Below are 21,953 nucleotides of genomic sequence, written 5' to 3' on the forward strand. Positions count from 1 at the left end.
GTCCAACAATCAACCACAAAAATATATCTATCGATTTGCTTGAGCTATTTCAATTCTTTGCAGCTAGAACGCACCGGCCATTCCTCCTGAGCGTTTCTGGTGCTCTGATGCGTATAGAGTTCGCCGTTATTTCTGTGGCTCGGGAGGTGCGGCGCTTTCCCGTTGCACCATAAGAATACACCAGTACCCTACAGACCCCTTCGACGAATTCCCCTTCAACAAACCAAAATGAACAGATGAACGGGGCTATTTTGATGTAAATCATCTCGGCACGAGCTAGTCAGTATTGTTTATTGCACCGCGTTCTGAATCAAATATACAATCCGAATAACCGAGAAGGTCAACAGGGTAGCAATAAAAGTTTAAGTAAGCTTCAACTTCAACTTCAACTGAATATATTCGCGGAATATAATCAGCAGGATAGGCTTGATCTAAGATAGGCACCTATTTCTGAGTGAAAGTTCATCTCTTCAGACGGATAACCCTTAAAAATAGCGGACTGAATGTGTACGTGTGAGTTATTGGCGCCGCGAGCCCCTAAACTTAGTTGTAACTCGTAGACTTAGAGCTAACTTATTGAAAAACTAAGTCCTAATCGGACGAACGTCGCCGAATGTGTGTTAGGTCCGCCGACTAGATCACGCTTTCGTAAACAGTAATACATCAGAGAGGATCTCAACAAAGAAAAACTCTAAGGACATAGCGCATTAAAAAAAAGAAAAAAACTATAAAATATGTTAACAGTACTGACTGTAAAACGCTAAACACGTACGTCACTTGTTTCGATTAGAAAAATGTACACTGATCAATTTTTTTTATTCATTTACATTTATAGACAATGTCAACACGATAGAGTTTATTGTATATTGTACAGCTTTTAATAAATGCTGCAGTCTAACTCCTCCATATCGAAACGCGATCGGCCTCTCATAGGTGTTCAGGACCAATAATGTAATGATAATTTTATTATCAGTATCATAAATAGCATATAATTATTTATAGCACATGTTATCGAGTATACCTATACACATATGTGTACAGGTTATGGACGGGTATACATAACCGCATTTTTCAATAAGCGCTCTTGATTGCTGTTATAGGTACCTCTATGCTGTACACCCGATTCGATTGGGCACTGAAATGACAGAAAAAGGGAGCACTGTTAGCCTATTTTACGCAGGCCCTCCAAAGTGAATTCGGTAAATCCGTCAGTGGGTTCCTTCTCTACGTTTGCTATAACTACCTTCACTGAACCTGTAGTTACCCTGGACGTTTTTAAAGACGGAATTGTCATGTATAATAGAAAACGAGTTAGAACCGTAAAAATGCTATTACAGGACGTGTTCGGGTTTCTAATAATGGCAGTCAGAATTCTTGCTTTTTGTACCAAATTGACCATCGACCAGCTCCAATTTACTGTTATTCAATTCACGACGTCCTGTAACGTACGAGCATGTACGCCTGAATGACATGTAGTATTCTTTAAGCTAAACAAAGCCTACGATAGAAGCGGAATACTTAGAGGATAAAAGCATTTATATCAGCCATCGCCATGACTACTATGATATACGGTTAATCTAGTTAAATTGCTCTTCCCTGGGACACGTACAAATCGAAGTTGTATGAATTTCACAAACCTCGTTATTTCCGAAGAGATGCTCTTATGTTAATGCTTCTTTTTATTCCTCTGGCCAGTAGCAAGCCAGACCAATAGGAGCGGATTAACATGGTCTTCATTGTTTTTATCCCATTTCGGCTACGTAAGACGGGCTCCAGCACACGATAAAACACAATACCACTAAAAGTGCCAATTTTACAAGACGCACCTTGGCCGCTATTAAGCGTTCGTTAGAGACGGCAAAGCCAGCGTTGGCTAAGCCGGCGGCTCCACGCGTCGCCAGTAACTGCGATTGGTCGCTCTCGTAGCCACGCTGAATGCGCAAGATGGTCACGCACATGTGTCCATAACAGAAGAGCATCAACGCAATAGGCACCCCAAGAATGATCACGACGAAACTCGTCACGTAGGTCTGCAGTCCGTGCGGATGCCACCCGAAATTTGCCAACCATTTGAAACGCTCCTTTTTATTACTGTCTGTTTTGTCGATATTTTGACCACCTATTCTGGCACATGAGAATGTGTACAATTGTAGTAGGGCAAGCACAAATGCCGGAAGCCATGCGATGGCTATAAGCAGATATCCTACTCGCGAACGGTGATTATTGAATTGTGAAGATTTCGTGCTAATCAGGCCGCCAGCTGCACATGGGCTATTGTTGAGCGGATTATTTGACAGTAACCCATTGGAGTTCGATCGTATACCTAACGGCCAGCCATTGTGCGCAGAGACCTGGGTCGATCAAGGGACATGCCGGTTAAGATGTCTGTACTGAGGTAAAGGACAAGGACTTGAACGTAAGTGATAAACTTGCAGAGAACTCCGCCGCCTCGAAAGTGCACCGTGATGACTCACGCCAGTTATGGTGTGATATTCAGAAGCGCTACAAGGACATCGGCAGTAAAAGGAGGCACCATGAACAGCTGAATACGCGACAACGACTCACTGCGGGTCAATCCACCGGAATAGCTCTGTACTATTCGCCGAAGGAGAATAGCCCACAAAACGAAAAGGTTTGACATGAGTATTAGCACAAGAATCGTCAGAAGAGTCACGCACTGCGCAATAGTTGCTCTTTCTTCGGGACTCCGCGTGACGGCGTCGTGTAAATTTCCGGTACGGCTATCCATTGAGTCGTGCGAAATCTGATGATTCCAAAACAGTAGCTGTCATATATGACAACCTCGAGTTTACGTGACTGCAACCAGTATCTCTACGAAGTGCTTCATCTTTGGCGGGTAAAATTCGAATGAGCTTCAGTAAGACCTCAGTAAACCAGCCATAAATCGGACCTCGAGTGGCGCCCTCGGTGATTGTGGCCGAAACTGTTTTCCGACCTACCAAAGTGAAAGATGTAGCCGCACTGAGCGCAGAAGTCATTTGGATGCTCTGAAAACTTTTCAGAGAGCTCCGACCCAAATATAAGAAATAAATTTTCGAGAGCTAAACAGTTTGCACTGAATGACGCTGTTACTACGAAAGATAATCATCGTTAGAGGATAATAGTTTTTTTTTTTTTTTTTTTTTTTTTTTTATAAATTTGGTTTAAACCTTCACTTTGCAAAATATACATTTATATGACGGAATCAACACTAATTATTACGAATGAATACAAATTATACGTATCGGAGGTTCTGAGATAACCTAGGATGTTTATGTCCAGCTTTTTTTTTATGATAAACAACTAACATATTATGTCCTCCTCGTGTTTGTCAAAAGGACTTCTTCGCTTAGGTAGCTAAGGTATTCACTCATACTTTTCATCAATTAAAAAGAGGATGAGTGAATTATTCACAGGAATCTACCGAGGTAAACCCTGTGCAAAGTAATTATAAGTGATATGAAAAAAAGGTCTAATTTTTCGATTTACAGCTGACGTTGTACCTCCCTTTTAGGTTGTATGCTCGGGCAAAAACTTGGTTCAGTCCAGGTGTTAAATGTTAATAGTGTTTTATAAAAAGTAAAAGCCAAATATTTTGTTAGACGTATAATGTCTGTCACAATGTTTCCCGTCAAGCAAACTCCCTCCATTAATGAGTAGAAATAGCCAGAGTCCCAAAGGCGTCTGTTTTTATGTTTTAAAATACGTTCGGCTTATCCAAGCCGAAGTACGCTGCGTCTGTGATAGTCACTTTGTAATGGTATTAAATGTACTCATTGACGCCCCGTGTACTTTGGCTTTCTTTTCAACACGGAACTTGCATGACAAAGTGCAGATACAGGTAATACCTATATACGATGTCATTGGATTAGATGTAAATTAAATTTGGTTACTTAAGAAATTAAATTTCATGTTAAGTTTAGGTAAAGTATTACCGTGCCTCATTCGGGTGCAAGAAGTTATACAGTCCGAACCAAATTTATTTTACCAAAATGTGAACTTTTTTAGTTAGGACATTAAGTGTCATGCAATTACCTCAAAATCTACGGGGGGAGATACCATCTCGCCCCGAGGTAGGGCCCTGCAAAACACAAACGGGACATCTCGCTATGACAATTCTACCTGGGGTCTCTGAGGATAACTGGCTTATACCTTGACAGGACAAAGAGGAGCAGGAAATGGGGGCTGAGAAAATTCAAATCGCTGTTTTTACCAGGAAAATGGGCCAGCTCCTTTGGCAATCTCGTTTGCTAATGTTCAGAACAACATGCCGGTAACTCACTCTAATAACAGACAATGTGTTCTTGAAGTATTATTGCAGGCCAATATTCTAAGGGTCAGTTCAGGGATTCGGTTTTAATACTGGTGACCCATCATTCAACTTGATGGATTTTTCTCTCAAGCGAATTAGAAAAACAATAAAAGACCTCGTGGTATTAGAACATCTTAGCAGACACCTAATAGGTTATTAGAAGATAGTGTGTTTGTCCGCCCCTCGACGTTGCTTTAACAGCTTTTCCTTGCCAGTTTTAACTACAAGAGCGATTAACTTCCGCGTGCTCAATTCCAGACAAATAAAGAAGGTTTTCTTACTGCAACTCTGTTCCGAGTTTCTGAATTTTTATGTTATTTGGTGTTTTTGAGGTGTTTTTTTCTGAATCTACGGTGACATTTCTTTACCCACTATCCTATTGAGATAAAATATGATCCAGCGAGGATTGGGCCTGTGGCGCTTACGGTTGCGGACAACAAATTAAAAGAACCTCACTGTTTTTTAAACTCTACTCGAAAGCCCCCCTTATTTATAAATACTTATATTATTTGGCAAAGCATCTCGGTGCCGATTGAAATATTGGTCCAGGTTAGGGAAAGACAGATTTCAGCGTAGTTATGCTCATTTAAGCAATAGTCAACTAATACTCATAGCCTATGAACAGGAGACAAAGTATTTTTGCTAACTTACTTTTATTGGCATAGATACTTTAGCGTGGTTCCAACGCGACAACTTTACAGATATGCGATACTTCTGCCTAAAATTTGTCGAATGGTTCGCTTCGCAACCCTTTTCACTGAATCAAGTGAGGTTCACTATTGCAAAGTGGTCAGTTACTCGGTAAATTAAGATGCCAGAAGATACCCAGAAGTAAACGTTGTGTCTGATGATCTTTACGAGATATTAAATGACCCTTTCGATAATATTCATTTTAGCTGCATACTAGCGACAAGACCAACACAAAGGACCGACTGAACGAGTAATAGCACTCTAGTTCATGGGAAACCATATTTCCTAACTCAACGCTTTATCACGCTTTTCGTTGTCTCCTATAAAGCAGCTGCAAAAATTAAAGCTGGAGTCCAAAGTTATAGTTTGTCGAATATCAGTCTTTTGCTCCTAGAGTAAATAAGCATCCTGCGTGCACACATAATGTAGTAGAAACATTTCAATATTAGCAAGGGCTACCTATACTAGGATTCAGTGAACCACGCTAAAATACCAGCAGTTCCGTAAACATTTACGCCTGCGGTCATTGGCCTGCGTCGCATATAAGGTACACAAGACATATCGCTCCTAACTTCGTTCGTTTGTATCGTCTGACACCGTTAATCTATTTCTGCTTAGTTGTGTTCGTTCTGCCTGATGATCACGCAGATCAACACCGGGAACGTGTCTGAGATAGCGAGAAAATTGGCTTCTTGTCCAATGCGCTCGAAAGGTTATAGTTGCATTCTCGCGGCATTTCCCACCTGGGCCTTTCCCTGATCTTTACTATGTGCGCCTTCAGCCTGTAGCGCAGTAATCCTCGCTTAAGTTTCGGCTGAGGAACTAAAGTTTTCTAACTAGAGGATAGGATCATTAGTTAATAGTGACAGTAGTCATGTTTCTTTAGTGGTACCGTAACAAAGTAATTGTTTATTAAATATAGCAAAACACGAGCTGGTAAGTTCGAAATCGGGACGGTTCGTTTCGACCATCGATCTAAAGACGATCGTGATTAATGCAGTAGTAGTCGGACATAAAACCCGAAACAATTTTTGTAGTATGAGAGAGAGAGACTCTGGAAGGCTCGCAAAGCTTCCATATGCATGAAGCGGGCCAGTCATCCAGACAGCGCTTACGGCGTCCATAAAATTGGTATCTTTTTCCGTTCATTATGTCCCAGATTTGTTTTATGATTCGTAGTTGATGCAGTGATTATAGCTAGACATAGTCTGAGCCATCAACACCGCATGCTGAATGGTTAGCATCAATCCGTTCAATTCAACTTCAGGACCCTTTGCGTCGACCGAACTCGATGTGGTTAAGGGGACTCTGATTACGATGGAAACACATAACTGATTTTCGATGTCCGACTCACCTGAATAGGTCTGCTTATGATCAGTAAAGCTTCGCTGGCGAGCTTCAATAGCACAAAGACTTTTCTCGAACTGTTTTTGTGACGTTAATCAGGAGGACAAAAGCGGCTCAGATTGTCAACGAAGGCTTCAAGTTCGAAGCTATTTTAAAGATCTCAATTAAACTTAATTTTTTCTATCCAACATAGAAACATTAAGTGTTTTCGGGACGCTTTCTTTTCTTTTCTTTTCTCTCTCTCTCTCTCTCTCTCTCTCTCTCTCTCTCTATGAATATCTGCTAGCTCTACTGTTCTGATCTCAATTGAGAGAATATTTCTATTGAGAGGTATTTCGGAACAAAACATTAATTCCCTACTGATAATGTTGTATGCTGTAAACGATTATTTCCGTTGCTGCTGACAACAACACTATGCCCATGTAGAACGTATTAGTTTTGGCCGCTGGCGTGGAAGCTCTGTGAGCAAGGAATAGTCTGACCTTCTCCGTGGCAACAGCTTTTAAAATGAACAAGTAATAGGTATTTAAATGAAAACAGAGAGAGTATATCGATGCGCTTAAGTATATGAGAAAGGGGACACAATTTATTATTCCAATTTCCTAATTGAAATTCGTTATTTGTTTTACCAACGACAGTGTCTGTCTATTAATGTGTATATGTATCCATTTGTATGCATTTGATCCATGTATGTATTTGATTTCCTTTTATATTTACTATTTATTAAGAATAATAGATTATTATATATTTCTATCTGTTTGAGTACGTAGTTACATATGATGAAAAAGCCACAAGTCTATATCATTTAGTTCACGGGCGAGATTCCGCTGCTCAGACAGCTGGCTTACAATATCGCTATAGGTGCCGCAAATAATCGAGATATCAGTGCAGAACGAAACAACTGTCCACTAAGGCCTACTTTAGTTATCATCAGTATTGAGGTGCATCGTCTCCGATCATGCAGAAATATTCCCTCGTAGATCTATTTGGGCACAAGTGCGCTTGAAGACTAACACTTCAGCCTCAAACACTTCGAAATCCTTAGCAGGAAACTGGGAGAGAAGCGAATTTTGCGAATTCCTCGTAAATGGCAATCTAAATAACTAAGACGTATATAATCGAACTGTGGGTAGTCGCCAGCTATACTTGACAATTTTTCAGAACGCTTTTTACTTGAGCGTTACCATATACAGTAGTAGATATATAGATATAGTACATCATACACACGCCCATGTTCTTTCCCACTAATAGTGTTCGAAGTCATTTCGAATGCTAAAATCTGTTGAGAGAGACAGAACATCATTCTGATGAAAAGCTACGATTTTCAAACCACGTTTTGTGATTGAAGCGTTTAGAGGGGCACAAAATTCTGCTCAAGGATGAGACCCCATACCATTCGCATTCAACCCCTAGGGCAAAAGGCTACACACTTAGAACAAGCAAAAACCGTTGTCGTTCCCTACAGATCGGGGGAAGCGTTTCTTTCGGGAAAAGTTTCTCGTATCTATCATTTTAGCTAAACCTTTGTTGCTACATTGGCTGCGATGGTACATCAGCCTCTGTTGCACATATATAGAATGATTGACTGTGTACAAATATAAATTGATGCAACTCGGTGTTTCACGGATGTCGTTATCAAATGATTGCTTTTAGACTTGTTCGTTTCAAGCTCTGCCCTTCGGTTTGTGTGTTTGTCAATACGAAAAATAATACTTTTCTATTTGCTGTCGTTTATTTGGATTTAGCCTTTTTCCTTACATCAGTTGTTTGACTCGGTGAATACGAGCCTTTCGTCGATGTCCCGGCGTTACTCGATACAGACTGCGAACCTCCAGGGGATTGGTCTTCTTCTACCGGATATTTTGCCGTCTCGCGTCGAAGCGTTGGTTTAAATTTTTTTCCTCTGAAAATATATACAATCAGTATAACATATGGGAAAGTGCAAATCTACCGGATATAGGTGTGTGTTAGTATAATATATAATAATTTCCTTCGTGTATAGGTTAGCTTGGTTGATCCACGTCAACATATACCCATGTTCAGGCAGTAAGAAACACTAGTACGACCTGGACACAGTTAACTACAAAGAAGTTCATTTATTAAGTACTTGAGACCTCTTCAAAGAAACTTTTTTGAAATCAAAAACCGGTGACTTTTTTCTTTGCGTCAATTAAGGTTATGGGCACTCACTTTATGGGAATTGGGCTTTTGGTAGGGTCAAGAAGTAAAGGCTGGTTGTCAGCAGTTGAGCTGGAAGCTTTGGAGCCTCTGCTTTCTTGGGCCTGGGGACCTTCTAAAGTCTGTCCATCTTTCTGGGCAGCCTCGCTGTCAATACTAGCCTGCAATTCTTCAGTTCCGTCTTTGCTAATCATAATCTGGAACAAAGCCAAGAAAACAAAAAATGACATAGTGTTAAAATGGGATAAACACACATATTTTACTCGAATTTTAAATGAGATACCTGTGTCGACTCTGTTTCTCCTGTTAACGGCCTTCTCTGTTAACGGCCTCAAGCTGAATTGTTTTTGCGTGGCCAAAATGAAACAATTTTTTGGCCAATAAATTAATAATTGCCACAGGTTCCATACGCAGCATTCGAGCTTTTACGTCGCACGTATGTCGTTATCAGTACGTATTAGCCATATATCCAACTATTCTATTTGAGACTTCGTGTATTACACGAATAAAACGCTCACAGGTGATTACGTTGTTGGGCAAAGATCGGCATCGACATGCGTTTACCTTTGGGACACGCTGACGACGTTTTTTTTCTCGAAAAGCTCTCAGTTGCTCAACGGCACGGATTTCTTCGAGCTGTTTGTAGCCCATGTTTGATGTACTGTAACGTGCCAACCATACAAGACAATCACACACGAGAAAAGGCGAGATCACGTCACGCCAGATGTAGTAAGAAGATGGTGATGTTATGCAATTTCTATTTAGGCAAACAGTTTGACGTACGTTCAGAACGTTGTACGGCTATTTGGATTATGTTCTCATTGCCATGAATCTCCATTAGTGCAACCGGTATTAGCAACCTGGACGCTTTGCCCCTTTCTACATTCGGCTAATTGGTCCTCTTTCAAGTATCAGGGATTATGTCTATAGGAAAGTATTGCTAAAGTTCAGACTTCACGGTTTGTTAAGCTATTGTATTGTTTTGAGGCGTAGATATAAAAGCTTTCTGATAAGGTGCTTTCATAATATTTACATGCCTAGTATTACCAGTCTCAGCAAAAATATATTTTCAAGCGAAAAACTAGCGAACGAAATACATTTTCAAAGGAGCAAAAATAAAAACGACCTTCAAGGGAAGGTATTGCCTAGAAAAGGGATGGCTTGAGGAATTGTTCAGTCACAAATATTACGGTGACGATGCTGTAAGGTTTTTCTATTGGACATATCAAATAACCTTCGTTCCGACACTAGACTCACAAGGTTCACCTTGATAATGTCCGGCTAGTACGTTTATGTCGTGCTGATATTCTCCATAAAAGGACAAATAAAGATATGTATTTCTTCAGTCGTCCTTCAGCGCTTAATGCGTATTGAAGGTATGCTTTAGACTGCAAGGTCCAACTGCGGTGTGTAGTAAAAAAACACAAAAATCGTCCATGTATAGAAACTCAATTCAGAAAAATTTATTCGTCTTTGACAAAAAGATCGCAAAAACTATTGTCATACAAACATAGTTTTGTAAAGAACTTTTGGGACGGTTAAGATGCCCAGTTTAAATTACCAACAACGCAGCCTAAGTGAAATCTACGTTATGAGCGCTTAAGGCAACCGAACTCAGCATTGAGACTTGTTAAAATAAAAAGCTTTTATTTATGTTAGGGTGAATTAAGCTAACAATATGGAATCGAATGGAAAGTGTGTCACAGTGAAATATAGAAATACGGCCAAAATACGAAATGTATTACTTACTTTACTGACGAAACTAGCGGCTCCTCGTCGGACCGTTGACTACGTAGAGGCCTCCTACCATCTTTACGATCTGCAATAGTTATAAGGAAGGTAGATACCAAAATGTATCTCGCATATCCTTTCGCCTAAAAGCTTTCTCATCCCGCGATGTACATTCTGCCTAATTTAAGTTTTATTTTTAAAAATTATTTCTGGATTTGTTCCTTATATCCTCTGCTAACACAGCACTAAATAGAACTGCTTTGGTTCTCTGTATAGGCAACCACGAAACTGGTTAATTGGAGAGTTATATTTTTATAGAGTTTTATGAAGGGCGGTTTGACGCGAAGCCTGTTAGTAAAACTGTACAGATGGAGGCAGTCCTTAGGACGTAGCGTATTTAAGGTCATAAGGCAGAATTGCGCCTTTCCGTTTTAAACATGGCACAAGGAGCCTCAAACTCTGAAACAAGAGGTTAGGTACCCAAGAGTAAGAAAGAAGGAAATAAAATAGGGTCAACGGCCTTTTGACCGATCTGCCTGCTGGACATGGCTACAAAGGCCGTGGAGAGTATCATAGTCGCTCGATTCACCAGCGAGATCGAAGAAAAAGGAGCACTGACAGAAGCATAAAACGGGAACAGCGTTCAACAATCGCAGCTGTAAACAGTGTCCTCAAAACAGAGAAAGAAGAGATGAAGAGGACGCTGAGGACTAGAAACTTTGTACTTCTTATCCTGCCGGACGTTAGAAATGCCTTTAATAGCATAGATTGCGGAAAACTGATGGCCGCACTGGAGGGGAAGGGGACTTCCACATACCTACGCAGGGTCATCATTTCGTATTTATAAAATAGAAGTCCGGAGGCGGACGGGACGAAATACAGGGTCACAGCTGGGATCGATCCTCGAACCAGCACTGTGGAACCTAGCCTACGATAGCGTGTCACAAATCGCGAATTTACCGGGAGAGGCGGAAACTATTGCGTACGCAAATGATTTGGCTTTTATTATTAGGGCCCGGACAGAAGACGACCTAGAAAATAAAGCAAATGATTCTCTCGAGCTGGTAAATCGGTGGGTGGAGGAGCGTTGCTTCAGATTAGCCGCTGAGAAGGCAGTAGCAGTATACCTAACTGGCAAAAAGAAGACCAGAGTGGTCAATGTCTTGTTGGGAGAAACCCAAGTCAGTATCCAGAAAAAAGCAAGATACCTCAGCGTGACGCTAGACACTGCGATATCTGCAAGGGAACACATTAAACATATAGTTGCAAGGGCGGGAAAAACAGCCCTCAACTTGTCCCGCATTCTGCATAGAGTAGGGGGCCTTCTGAGCGCCGTCAGAGGCTCCTTGCTTCTGTAGCGGAGGCTACAGCGCTCTACGCCGCTCTAGTGTGGGCAGATGTGGCGCTGAGAACAAAAGCCAACTGCGACGCACTGCTAACCGCTCAAAGGATAGCAGCAATAATCATAGCAAAAGCGTACAGAACCGTCTAAACCGAAACTTCCCATGATGACCATGGGCAGGTCCCATGAAACGTCCGAGCATGGTGCCATGGGACCTGCTCGCCAGCGAAAGAGCGGAGCGCCGTTGGAGAAACGTAAATAACGACGATGACATGGCTCGTGCGGTCACAATGGATAAATGGCTGCAACAGTGGGAAAGCTGTACAGTCGGCTCTTATGGGAGAGCAGGGCACAAGACCCCACCGGGACTTGGCATATCCGGGGAGGAGGGGAGCCCGGCCGAAGGATGGACCGGAACATGATAAAGGGGATAATAGCCCAACGTTCATTCCTGCAAACTATGGCTTCGAAGTAATATTAAACAATATCCCGAACCAGAGCCCAAGTCTTCGAGGAGTCCAGGGTCTAGCGGGTGAAAGTCCCACACTATCAGACAAACAACACAGTCTGGTCTGCATAATGCATTTACCCTCAGCCCCAAAAAAAAAACATCCCCAAGATCAAGCAACGATTTCAGTAGCCGACTCGTTTATTCAGTCCAAAAGCTTATTGAGATATCACTAACAAACTAGAAATAACGGGAACAAACTCTGTTTTCATCATGTGGATGCTTGATGATAATCGGCTATACTTTTATACGAATCATAATTTTTATATTCTTTATTAATGCTCAACACGATCATAAGTGTCAAACTTACGCTACCTCTATCGGGCGAGCATTGCCAACCCCCGTTTAAGCCTGGCCGGAGGCCTGCTTCGCACGCTCTGATCATACGCTTTCAATTGCTCGTTCCTTTAATGTTTTATTGATCATCAGTTATTAAAATTCGTCTTTTTTCCATAGAGTATCGTGCTTGGCATAACTGATTGCAATCTCACCGTTTTATATCATTTTCTTCAAAAGGCTATATTAATCGCACCCCATTGCGAAATATATCCGTGCTAATATTCTTTGTATGCTAATGACATACGCTGAACTACAAATGTGATGACGTAAAGAAACGTCACGTATACTACGGTGATACGCCGTCAGATGGTAATAGACAAGGTCTTGAGGGATGCCAAGCATATGAGATCGATTACAATCATTCCGTGTTTTAGTTAGCTCTATATTTGCCTTTTACGGGCATACCAATGTGTTTGCGGTCGGAGTTTTATAGCTGGTTATATACGAAGCACATAAATTCAACTATTACAGCAAAAAAATGGTCCGTTCATTGCTTACCCATCTGTCGAGCACGATCAACATGTTCTTGCACTGCGACGTTCCATGAAGGTGCTGCCGGGCCTCTGGAGGTTTCCGAACTTTCAAAGTCATCTTTTTCTTTGTAAAGATGCTCCTGAAATAGGCAATAGGTAAGGTGTGTTACAAATGAAGCGGTTGTGTATTATGTCAATGACGCATTTATTAAACAATATAATTGAATGGTATAGACATAACATAGTAAAAGCTAAACTTTTATTATTTTAAACGCTTTTTATTGTAATTCAAGTAAGCAATTGATTCGGATTCGAGTTTCAATACAAAATCTCAATCAGTAAGTGTCCATGGCGAGAAGAAGATCATTGAACTTTAACGGTTCCGTTAGACATAAGCTTTACCTGTATACATATTTAGAATGGCGTACATGACCACCCTCGTACCTGGGTCAAAGCTACGGCTCGTTGTAGCGGTGATGAAGAGCCTTTTAACTTCTGTACCATCGATTGCCGTCTAGACGCGGCCGACCACATGTTAAGAATCTTTTCGGCCTTCTCAGCCTGGTCCTCGTTAGTGATGGCTATAGGAAACGAACATAAACGCATATTGTCGTCGCCTGTCGGTTACCAGCAGGCCAATTATCACTAGAAGGGAAAGACGGTCGATATCGCTAGCGATATTGGTTTCTAATTATGCTTTCAGCCTTACTATGATAAACAAAAAGATACACTTTTTTTTAGATGGCTAATTGTAGGTACATGCTAGTTTAGCTATTGGCTGACGTTCTGTGCTTATCTCTGAGATATGTTGTATTAGAATCGAATGCTAAATAAGTAATAATAAAACGTTCGTGTGAAACATTTTGATACTTCGCCGGAACCTGATCGGCTAAAATTTACGAAGTAGGAATAGAAGAGTTCTCAGACAAGATCTTACCAGGTTTGCTTTCAAGATCTAATGGAATTTTGGAGAGCTTAGTGCTTTCCTCTTCTGCTTTCTTCGCACGTTTTTCCTCTTTTTCGCGGCGAATCTGGGCCATCAGATCGTTGTTGGATTCTCTCAAGGAACCCGTTATTGACGAGAGATAATAAATGACCAGTCTACAATATACCAAAAAATTAAAGAACGATTATGTTCGATGGTAAGCAACTGCTTCAAAGTGGTCAAAATGGTTTGCATCTACCTAAAACTATTTGAGGAAAGTTTGACAGTTTGCTATGCGAGTTTGCATTTAACGCCTGTTATAACAGGGGTTTTCTTTCTAAAAAACCGTTCAAACTGAGCCTCGTCGCATCTCAAAATAGTTATCGTTATTGTATATGATTTTCTGCCATTTCCTCTTGGAGTTTTGAGGCAGCAATAGAAGTGCTGGAACGAAGTATGTCTTTATCAAGCTTCTGCCGAAACCGGTGCCTGACACTTGTCATAAGACTACGTTTAGAAATCCACCCATTTGGTCTAACACTTTGCTGGCATGTACTACCCCCGGCGTAAAATGAAGTTTGCCCCATATCGTTTTATTGCGCATATTATTTGCTCTATCTGTGAAAGTATTTCAGGGATGCGATTAAAAAGAACGAGTTAAATGCTTGAGGTACTATGGCAGTCGAGTTCTTCACATGGACAGTAATAACTAAAATAAGAAGCTAAGAAGAAAATGTTGGCCAAGTTTTCTGCCTCCTCAAGAAACTATTTTTACACTTTAGGCAGTAGCTGTTTCGTCGTACGTCACTGCAGAATATGCAGAAAGAACTGTGACGTAGTAGAAAGACGTGGTGATTTAAAGATAATGCGATAATACGTTTACAATAAACACTGAATTAACTAGGGACCGCTACGTGTTCTGCACGTTTTTTTCCATAAACTAAGCAACAAAGGATGAAAAGTAGCCTTTGACCAAAATGTCAGTTGATTTGTGCATGAAGTAACATCTAATCCCATATTTTATTTTTAGAGATAATATTCCCCATTAGGAAATAGAGATAAGCCCGCTGCATAAAAATAAGATAAGTTTACACAATGTTCTCCGCTTGTATTATACTTTCATCCATTTCAATATAGCTATATTAAAAAAGAATGAAATTATATCTGGAAGTCACGGTACATAGGGAGTCCTAGTTCTCTGTGGCTGATCTTTAAGCTCACTCTATTATAGAGCTCAGAATTTAATAGCCTTTTAAAAACTGACAGTCACGTAAGTACATATTAGCCCTATTTATAATACTCGATGCGATAGAGGTTGCTGCTATTACGTATTCTAATACAAGGTTAAACAAAGCCTCTCCGATTAAGGAACCGCGATCGACCGAGTGCATATGTTTAATCAGAGAATAAAATACGACAATAGGTCAAACCTGTGGTAGAAGTGTTTATTCCTTTCGCGCCTACCCCCTAGACCGCTGGAGTGCTTGACAACTTTCAGCTCTGAACTACCATTGACCTCCACTACTAACAGAGCAATCGTGTTGTACTTTTTCTTTTTTTTTTTCTTTTTTTTTTTTTATCTAATTCTCCCCTTACCATAAATATACCTTCCTCTGAGAGATCTCTTCGTACCATGGGCTCTAGACACTTACACTAGTAGAAGGATAAGCGGAATAATGGCACCAGCTGAACAGCAATATTCAAGAACGATATTTAACCACTTCGGAAGCGTTCGCTTCAAATAGTTCGTAAACACCTTATAAGCCTGCAAGATAAACGGATCGTACGGTGAATGGTGGATAAACCCATCCTTGTTGCTATAGAAAAAGAGATTTAATAATGATCGCAAAATTAGCACCAAGTTGAGTAATCATATGCTAACAATAAGGTCGTTTAAAGCTAGTCCAATAGGTAAGTGTTGTCGGGGTGAAACCTTTACCTTGCCATAGGCATTATATATTTGGTCCATGCTACGTTAGGTAATGATGATCTGCCTGTGCGAAAAACCTGCGCGAGGTGACGAAATTGTTGCGTACCCGTTTACATCCGCTGAAAGGACCACAGTGCCATGAAGGTTCCAACCACACCATCGCATATCCAACTGGTAACGTACAAATGAAGAGCATGACCAAAAGAAGCATATAGTAGAAGTTGTTTCCCGAGGCTTTAAACACGGTTTCATGGGGGATGTTTGAAGTTAATACGGCCCATGAACGAACGTACATCATTAGCGCCAATTTGATCGTATTAATCGCTGGTAAACCAGGTGAAAAGAACATGCCCATCCTTGAATCGTTCAAAAAAACAAGTTATGTATTATATAGTTATAGTCAATTCTTGTTTTATGGTGGCGAGGCACAGTTTTTGCTAGACATAGCCTTCTCATCATTTAAATAGTATTATGCGACATTTACTCGATCCTCGACTACTAAATAGATCCTCCCTGCAACATATGGACGTATGAGAAAATTATCACTTTAATCCGGGTCAAGGCATGTTACTGGAACTTGACGGGATCATGTTATATAAGTGCTTCGTGCGGTTTCGGATAAATTAAAGCTTCAAAACAAAAAAAAATTCAAAAGCTCGGACTTCAGAGTGGAAGAATTGACTTTAATCATTTGACGAGATCGAGCCTGTGAATTAGATTAGGCGTTCACACGAATAACAGTTAAGCTGATTTACCAAAGAGCTGATTTAATCTGACAATTAGCCGCATAAATTCGAAAATTATCTGAGTTAAAATGAAGGTGTGACATATATTACCTGTCTGTATGCTAGTGTTTTACTATCGGTAATAAAAAAAAAAACACGTTACTTAAAATCATCATAATTTTAATGCCATTGAATAGGCTTCGTGCATTTCAAGCAAAAAATCCAACTGATGTTCAATTGCCTACTTCGGACAATTCTTCATTTTAATATAATAATGAAGTTTATGTACTAGCTCAAGGTTAATATTTAACCTAAACTAATTGCAGTACTAACCAGACCATGCCTTGATTATTAACGAGGTGAAGAATATTCTCGGCGATTTTGAAGTCGCCATACCCAGGCTGGAAAGGAAATGTCAACAAAAATATACTGTAAACTCCAAGGGCAGCCTACTGGATGCATCTAGGAGGTCTGGCTGGAAAGAAACCATGCCTTTTCTTATGCGTCGTCGTTGTTTTAGGAAGGAACATTAATCACAAGCTTTCTAGTCCTAATAATAAAATCTAGGTAATCAGATTTTTTTTTTTTGCAGAAGTTCCACTATAGTAAAACACTTATGTAAACTATTATCATTTTTTTAGAGTTTCGGACGATCAAGGCTTCAGCCTTACCCAGCCGACTTCCATGTCCCAGCAGCAATAGTTATTGAGGTAGCGGATGAAGACTGCACGAATGTAATCTGTGAGGACAGTTGTTCCAATCGTCATCGCGAGGTCCATGACAGTTAACTTGACGATCTCCTGCCCAAACATTGTTTCCCAGCAAAGCTTACGAAGACGATCTTTGTCAGACTCGTCGATGCGGTTCAGCTCGTCCTGACTAATGTAGCCTGACGCATAGTGAAGATTTAAAATTGGTACTAAGCCAGTTCGACTTATTAGTTAAACTCTAAATTGGCAGCGTTTGACGAGGTAATTTTTTTTTATTAGGATAGTAGCACACTTATTTAGTATAGGTTTGAGCTATAGAGTCTATTTATAAGGCATGATTTTATAGATGCTAATGCTTAGGCTAGATTCAAACGCTTGAGAAAAGCAGATTATTATTGTTTCCCACTAATAAGTAGAAGACCATTAGACAAAGAAGATGCGGAACGAGTAACAAAAAGATTCATTCAACTACCTGGCGGCCGACTTGTCGTTGAAATATAATCAATATCTGAAGCTGTTGTTTGTTCCTCTTCCTTTAGTTCTTTTGGTATCTGTAACAAGAAAATTAAGACTTATGTACCTCGGTACCCATAGTAGAAGGCGCTGCTCCTATAATAAGCCTAGAGTGAAACAAAATTGAATTTTGTTAGGACAAATAAAGTTACCTAGGGTATCTTAGGCCAAGGCCTTCATTCGTAAATTCCCTTGTGATAGCGCATCAATGGTAACTGCTTTGCGTAATAACTAAGGGTTTGTTAGGGTCGTTTAGATTTGCAATTTAAACGTAGAGCCACATTTTGATTTTCCAATATAAATCTCTGTAGCAATACAGAAAACGACATATGTAGCCACAATTTATCTTTCTACTCGGTTCTGTCTGCACCAAATGCCTTTACCTTGACAGGTTCTTTCAACAGTTCTAAACGGGTTACTAAGGCCTGTCGTGGAACGTACAACTGAAGGAATAGATTCCTGTTTATTTAAGCACAGATGCAACATTAGCGAGTTTGAGATTGATATCGTTTATTGTACAACAGTAAATCTAGTCATTAGAGTCCTGTTTTTTAAACGGTTTCAATTTGAGTTGCGTAAAAGACTAATCCGCTGGGACTCTATTGATAGTGGTGCCTATATTATTTTTATCTACGTTATAACCAGGTGTCCCCGGACACCGCGTAATAAAGGCTTACAAGTGGAACGCACCAGCTTTTCTGTTCTATATTTTGATTTTCATTTTTTTTTACGATTAAAATTATAGAAGCGATACTTTCGGGTGATCCAATGTCGAAACCGGACTTCCACGTCGTCTATCGGATGTGGAACCGTCCTTGCAATAAATATATTAGAACAAACTTACCGGCAGGGAGCCACAGTATGGCATATACACGTTCGTGCAGTTCATGCGTTCCACGGGCAAATAGTCTTCTTCAGCCACTGACACCGTGGACGTTTGTACCAGAGTAAATGTTGGCCGTTCTGTGTCGTTGCCAGAGAGACTGGTGAAGTTGCTCAAGTTATCGTAAAATAAGAGATTCGTCGCATCTGAAACGTTAAACTCGGAACCAAATAAATTCGATGCGAACGCGTCGTTGGGTGTTACTTCAGGGGACCTGACAGCCCAAAAATGGAAGGGAAAAACAGATAAGTAGAAGGCACGTTATACTGATGACAGCTGTAATAATAACGGCCATAAGAAACAATAATAATAATAACAAGGTATCTGCTGAATGAGAATGTAAGGTCATGCCAGCGATGTTTTCGTATGTTTGCAATCAAGGAACTCCTTTGACATCCTTCATTAATTTCAACGCAGTACTTACTCATATGTTTAATTGAAACTACACAGTCGGTGATTCTTATGGCATCTGCCCGGCTTGTTTCGAATATCTGAATTATCTTCACGTACATAAATCGTCATTAATATTAGCAAGTTTTTGTATTATTAGTATTAGCAGTTTTTGTTCAGAATTGAAGCAAATATCTCTCATACTTTAAACCAATCTTACTAAACTGTATATACGCTATTTCCGTGAATGATTTTTCTGTTTCTCTAGTAATCTTGTAATTTCTTGAGTTCTAGGGGAAAAAATGTGAAAGGTAGTTTTTACATTCGTATGTAACCCATCTGTAATTGCCCACAATCAACCGCTCTAGAAACGACCTGATTTCATTACGCCACTGAAGAAATTTTCAGAAGACTGAACCCTTCCGCATTAATCCGTGTGGAACCTAAACATCGAACTTATTTTTGTAGTCAGCTTTCTTCGAAAAATTCAAAACTTCTTCGTGGTAGATGTTTTAGTTCTTTCACAAAATTATGGTTACTCGTAGATGAATCCTTTTTAACGTTTTGATCAGGAATTTCATGAAATTTTTTCGTAGTTCATCGATTGCTACGAGTAGCATCTTTCGCATCGAAGTTTCCGGAACGAAAACGATAGAACCAGCCTCAAACCGTTTCTTTGGGTAACCCGTGTTGATTATCAACAGCATATTTTTTTGTGGGCCTGGGCAGCGTTTGTACCTTTGTCGTGATAAAGCTGTGAGATATCGCGAATTTTGTACAGATTTTAGCACATCTCCTACTACCAAATAGTGCCCAGTTTTGAATGGCGTTATGGTTGTCCTAGTGCAACTCATATTATACGAAAGACCACCTATTATTTGCTTAGTAGTATGCATGTAGTGCCGTTATTAATTTTCCGGACAATCCTAGCAGATTTACCGTGGATCCATCTCCATCGAAGGCACAGATTTGTTTTTGAGTTTATTCAAGTTCCTAATATCAACCTCATGCGCAACATATACTACACACGAACACGATTGGTCTACAGCCCACCAAAAAAGTATCGCCCATTTAGGGAAAATGGCGAATTTCAACTTCCAAATCCAAAATGTAGTCCATCTCAATCTAAATAAATCTAGCACTATCCATTCTAACTCTGAACGAAACCAAAGGTCACTACGATAATTTACTGCTAAAAATAGTATTAGATGGTGGCTAAATGGAAGACAAAAAAACCCGTTTTAACTAACTAACCCATTTGGAGTTAAGTTATTGTTGAAGTGATGCGAGATCGTATAATTAGCAATGAACAGTGCGATCTGTTCTAAAGAATAAGTTTTTGCGGTCGTTGTCGTAGTGGTCGTAGATACCGTCGAAGGTGGTGGACACGGAAGAGAACTATTCCAGTCTCTGTCATCCTGTGCCGTTTGATTATACTCGATGCTACTATTCCTGTAATAGAAATTATACGAGGCAGGCTTCACAGCTTTTTCTATGTTTCTTGCCGTTACCGCGATTAAAACTCATGGCAACGATAGTTCGAAAAGAAACGATCGATTTTTACATTGAGCATCAACTGATATTTTTCAACCATCTTAATAGTTAGCAGCCATATTATTAGCTGGTAGTCCTACGGGATACCATATAGAATGAATACGCACCACGCTGAATCGATGCACCATGATTGATTGTAGGATGGTATTGCTCCACATGGTTCTGGCATCACGCTATAGAACATTTCGTTGGGGACGCGAACTGGGAACGTCGAGTTGAGAATTAACAATAACAAACTACATTTTATCGGAAGCCAGCTGCAGGTTAGACAGTTCGAAAGATCCAATTTTGGGAATGTCTTCACAGCGTCATGTAAGAATTCTTCTAGAGGACTCATAGGAAGCTGAAATGTCAAAACGTGAAATTGTAAGTGCTCAAACGATTTTCAGGTAGTTTCAAGGTACCAGCGACGTATCTCGTATTCGATATTTGACTACAAAAGCTTTCTGGTTCGGATAGTTTAGCTCCAATCGATTAGTTCGTCTAACCTCTAATTTATTTGGCCAGAGATCCGTATGTGTTAGGACTTCAGTCATATCTGATAAAATTCATACCTAAACTAAACACGATTTAAGTGCACCTACCTCAGTAAAGAAATCGAGACTCGTCAGGTTATCCATGGCTGCGTTAGGTTCAACGGGTAGACTGTTACGCCTGTCGAACGCGCCGCTTTCTATTAAGAACGTTATGTTTTCACGCATACCGCTTAGCTCGCTCGTCTGAAGGTGTTAGAACGACGGTTCGAATAAATCCCACTGTTTTAACCAGGCTCATACGGTTAACACAGTGGATTGCTAGAAAACAGCTCATATCAATTGAGTTGATAGAGCAAATAAGCACACCTTACTTTGATTAATAGTGATTCTGTTATAGCTTTTTGATGAAATAGTCTATAATAGAAATAAACACCCATTGGCTTTTTCAAGCTTGTATAGTTTCGCTGGCGTTGTCGATATTTAGTTGGTCTTACCATTTTTCGAACCTTTCCGAAAAGGGCGAAAATCAGTGTGTACAAATTGAGCATGTAGAGCATAAGGATTCGAAACAGCTGCCATTGTAATTGCTGGCGTGGATGGTATTGCTCTATTGCACCTATACGTAGAGTTAGAATGAGGAAAACACGGATTAGCAATAATAACATTATGCCGAAACAAGGGACAATATAACAATACAAACTTTCTAGATCGAGACAAATAAATCAACGACAATGAACGATGTCACGATCAATCGTACGGCTCACAGCTAGATAACTACCAGCCTTCCTTTTTATTTGTATTATAAAGTTTCTAGTGTATTTGTTAAATGAGCCGTCATTTAGCGTCCGTGAAGCTTGTTTTGTGGCAATTGTACCTTGCAAAAATGACAGTATACCATTGACACGTTGATTTCCATAAAATATATCT

The 21,953-nt window shown here is 40.1% G+C and overlaps 1 protein-coding gene across 3 annotated transcripts; it reads right to left on the minus strand.

The window, feature by feature from the left end:
• Positions 1-809: 809 nt before the first annotated feature.
• On the minus strand, positions 810-21,207 carry LOC111271335 (uncharacterized). Of its 3 annotated transcripts, XM_022852070.2 has the most exons (17): positions 21,135-21,207; positions 20,658-20,893; positions 20,251-20,448; positions 18,568-18,820; positions 17,683-17,761; positions 17,172-17,389; positions 16,834-16,901; positions 15,882-16,131; positions 15,498-15,610; positions 13,858-14,021; positions 13,365-13,501; positions 12,946-13,060; positions 10,277-10,346; positions 9,092-9,188; positions 8,540-8,724; positions 8,108-8,252; positions 810-1,135 (listed from the first exon to the last, which is right to left on the minus strand). In XM_022852070.2, exons 1-17 carry the CDS (start codon positions 21,168-21,170, stop codon positions 1,043-1,045), a joined length of 2,457 nt encoding a protein of 818 aa, XP_022707805.2. In that variant the 5' UTR covers positions 21,171-21,207; the 3' UTR covers positions 810-1,042. The 3 variants fall into 3 exon arrangements, with proteins under 3 accessions (XP_022707805.2, XP_086828982.1, XP_086828984.1); XM_086972856.1 differs by lacking the exon at positions 810-1,135 and having other exon boundaries at positions 6,896-8,252; XM_086972858.1 differs by lacking the exons at positions 810-1,135; positions 8,108-8,252; positions 9,092-9,188 and having other exon boundaries at positions 8,633-8,724.
• Between the last annotated feature and the right edge of the window lie 746 nt (positions 21,208-21,953).

This window comes from Varroa jacobsoni, unplaced genomic scaffold (assembly GCF_002532875.2).
Source record: "Varroa jacobsoni isolate VJ856 unplaced genomic scaffold, vjacob_1.0 scaffold_171, whole genome shotgun sequence".
NCBI classification, from domain to species: domain Eukaryota; kingdom Metazoa; phylum Arthropoda; class Arachnida; order Mesostigmata; family Varroidae; genus Varroa; species Varroa jacobsoni.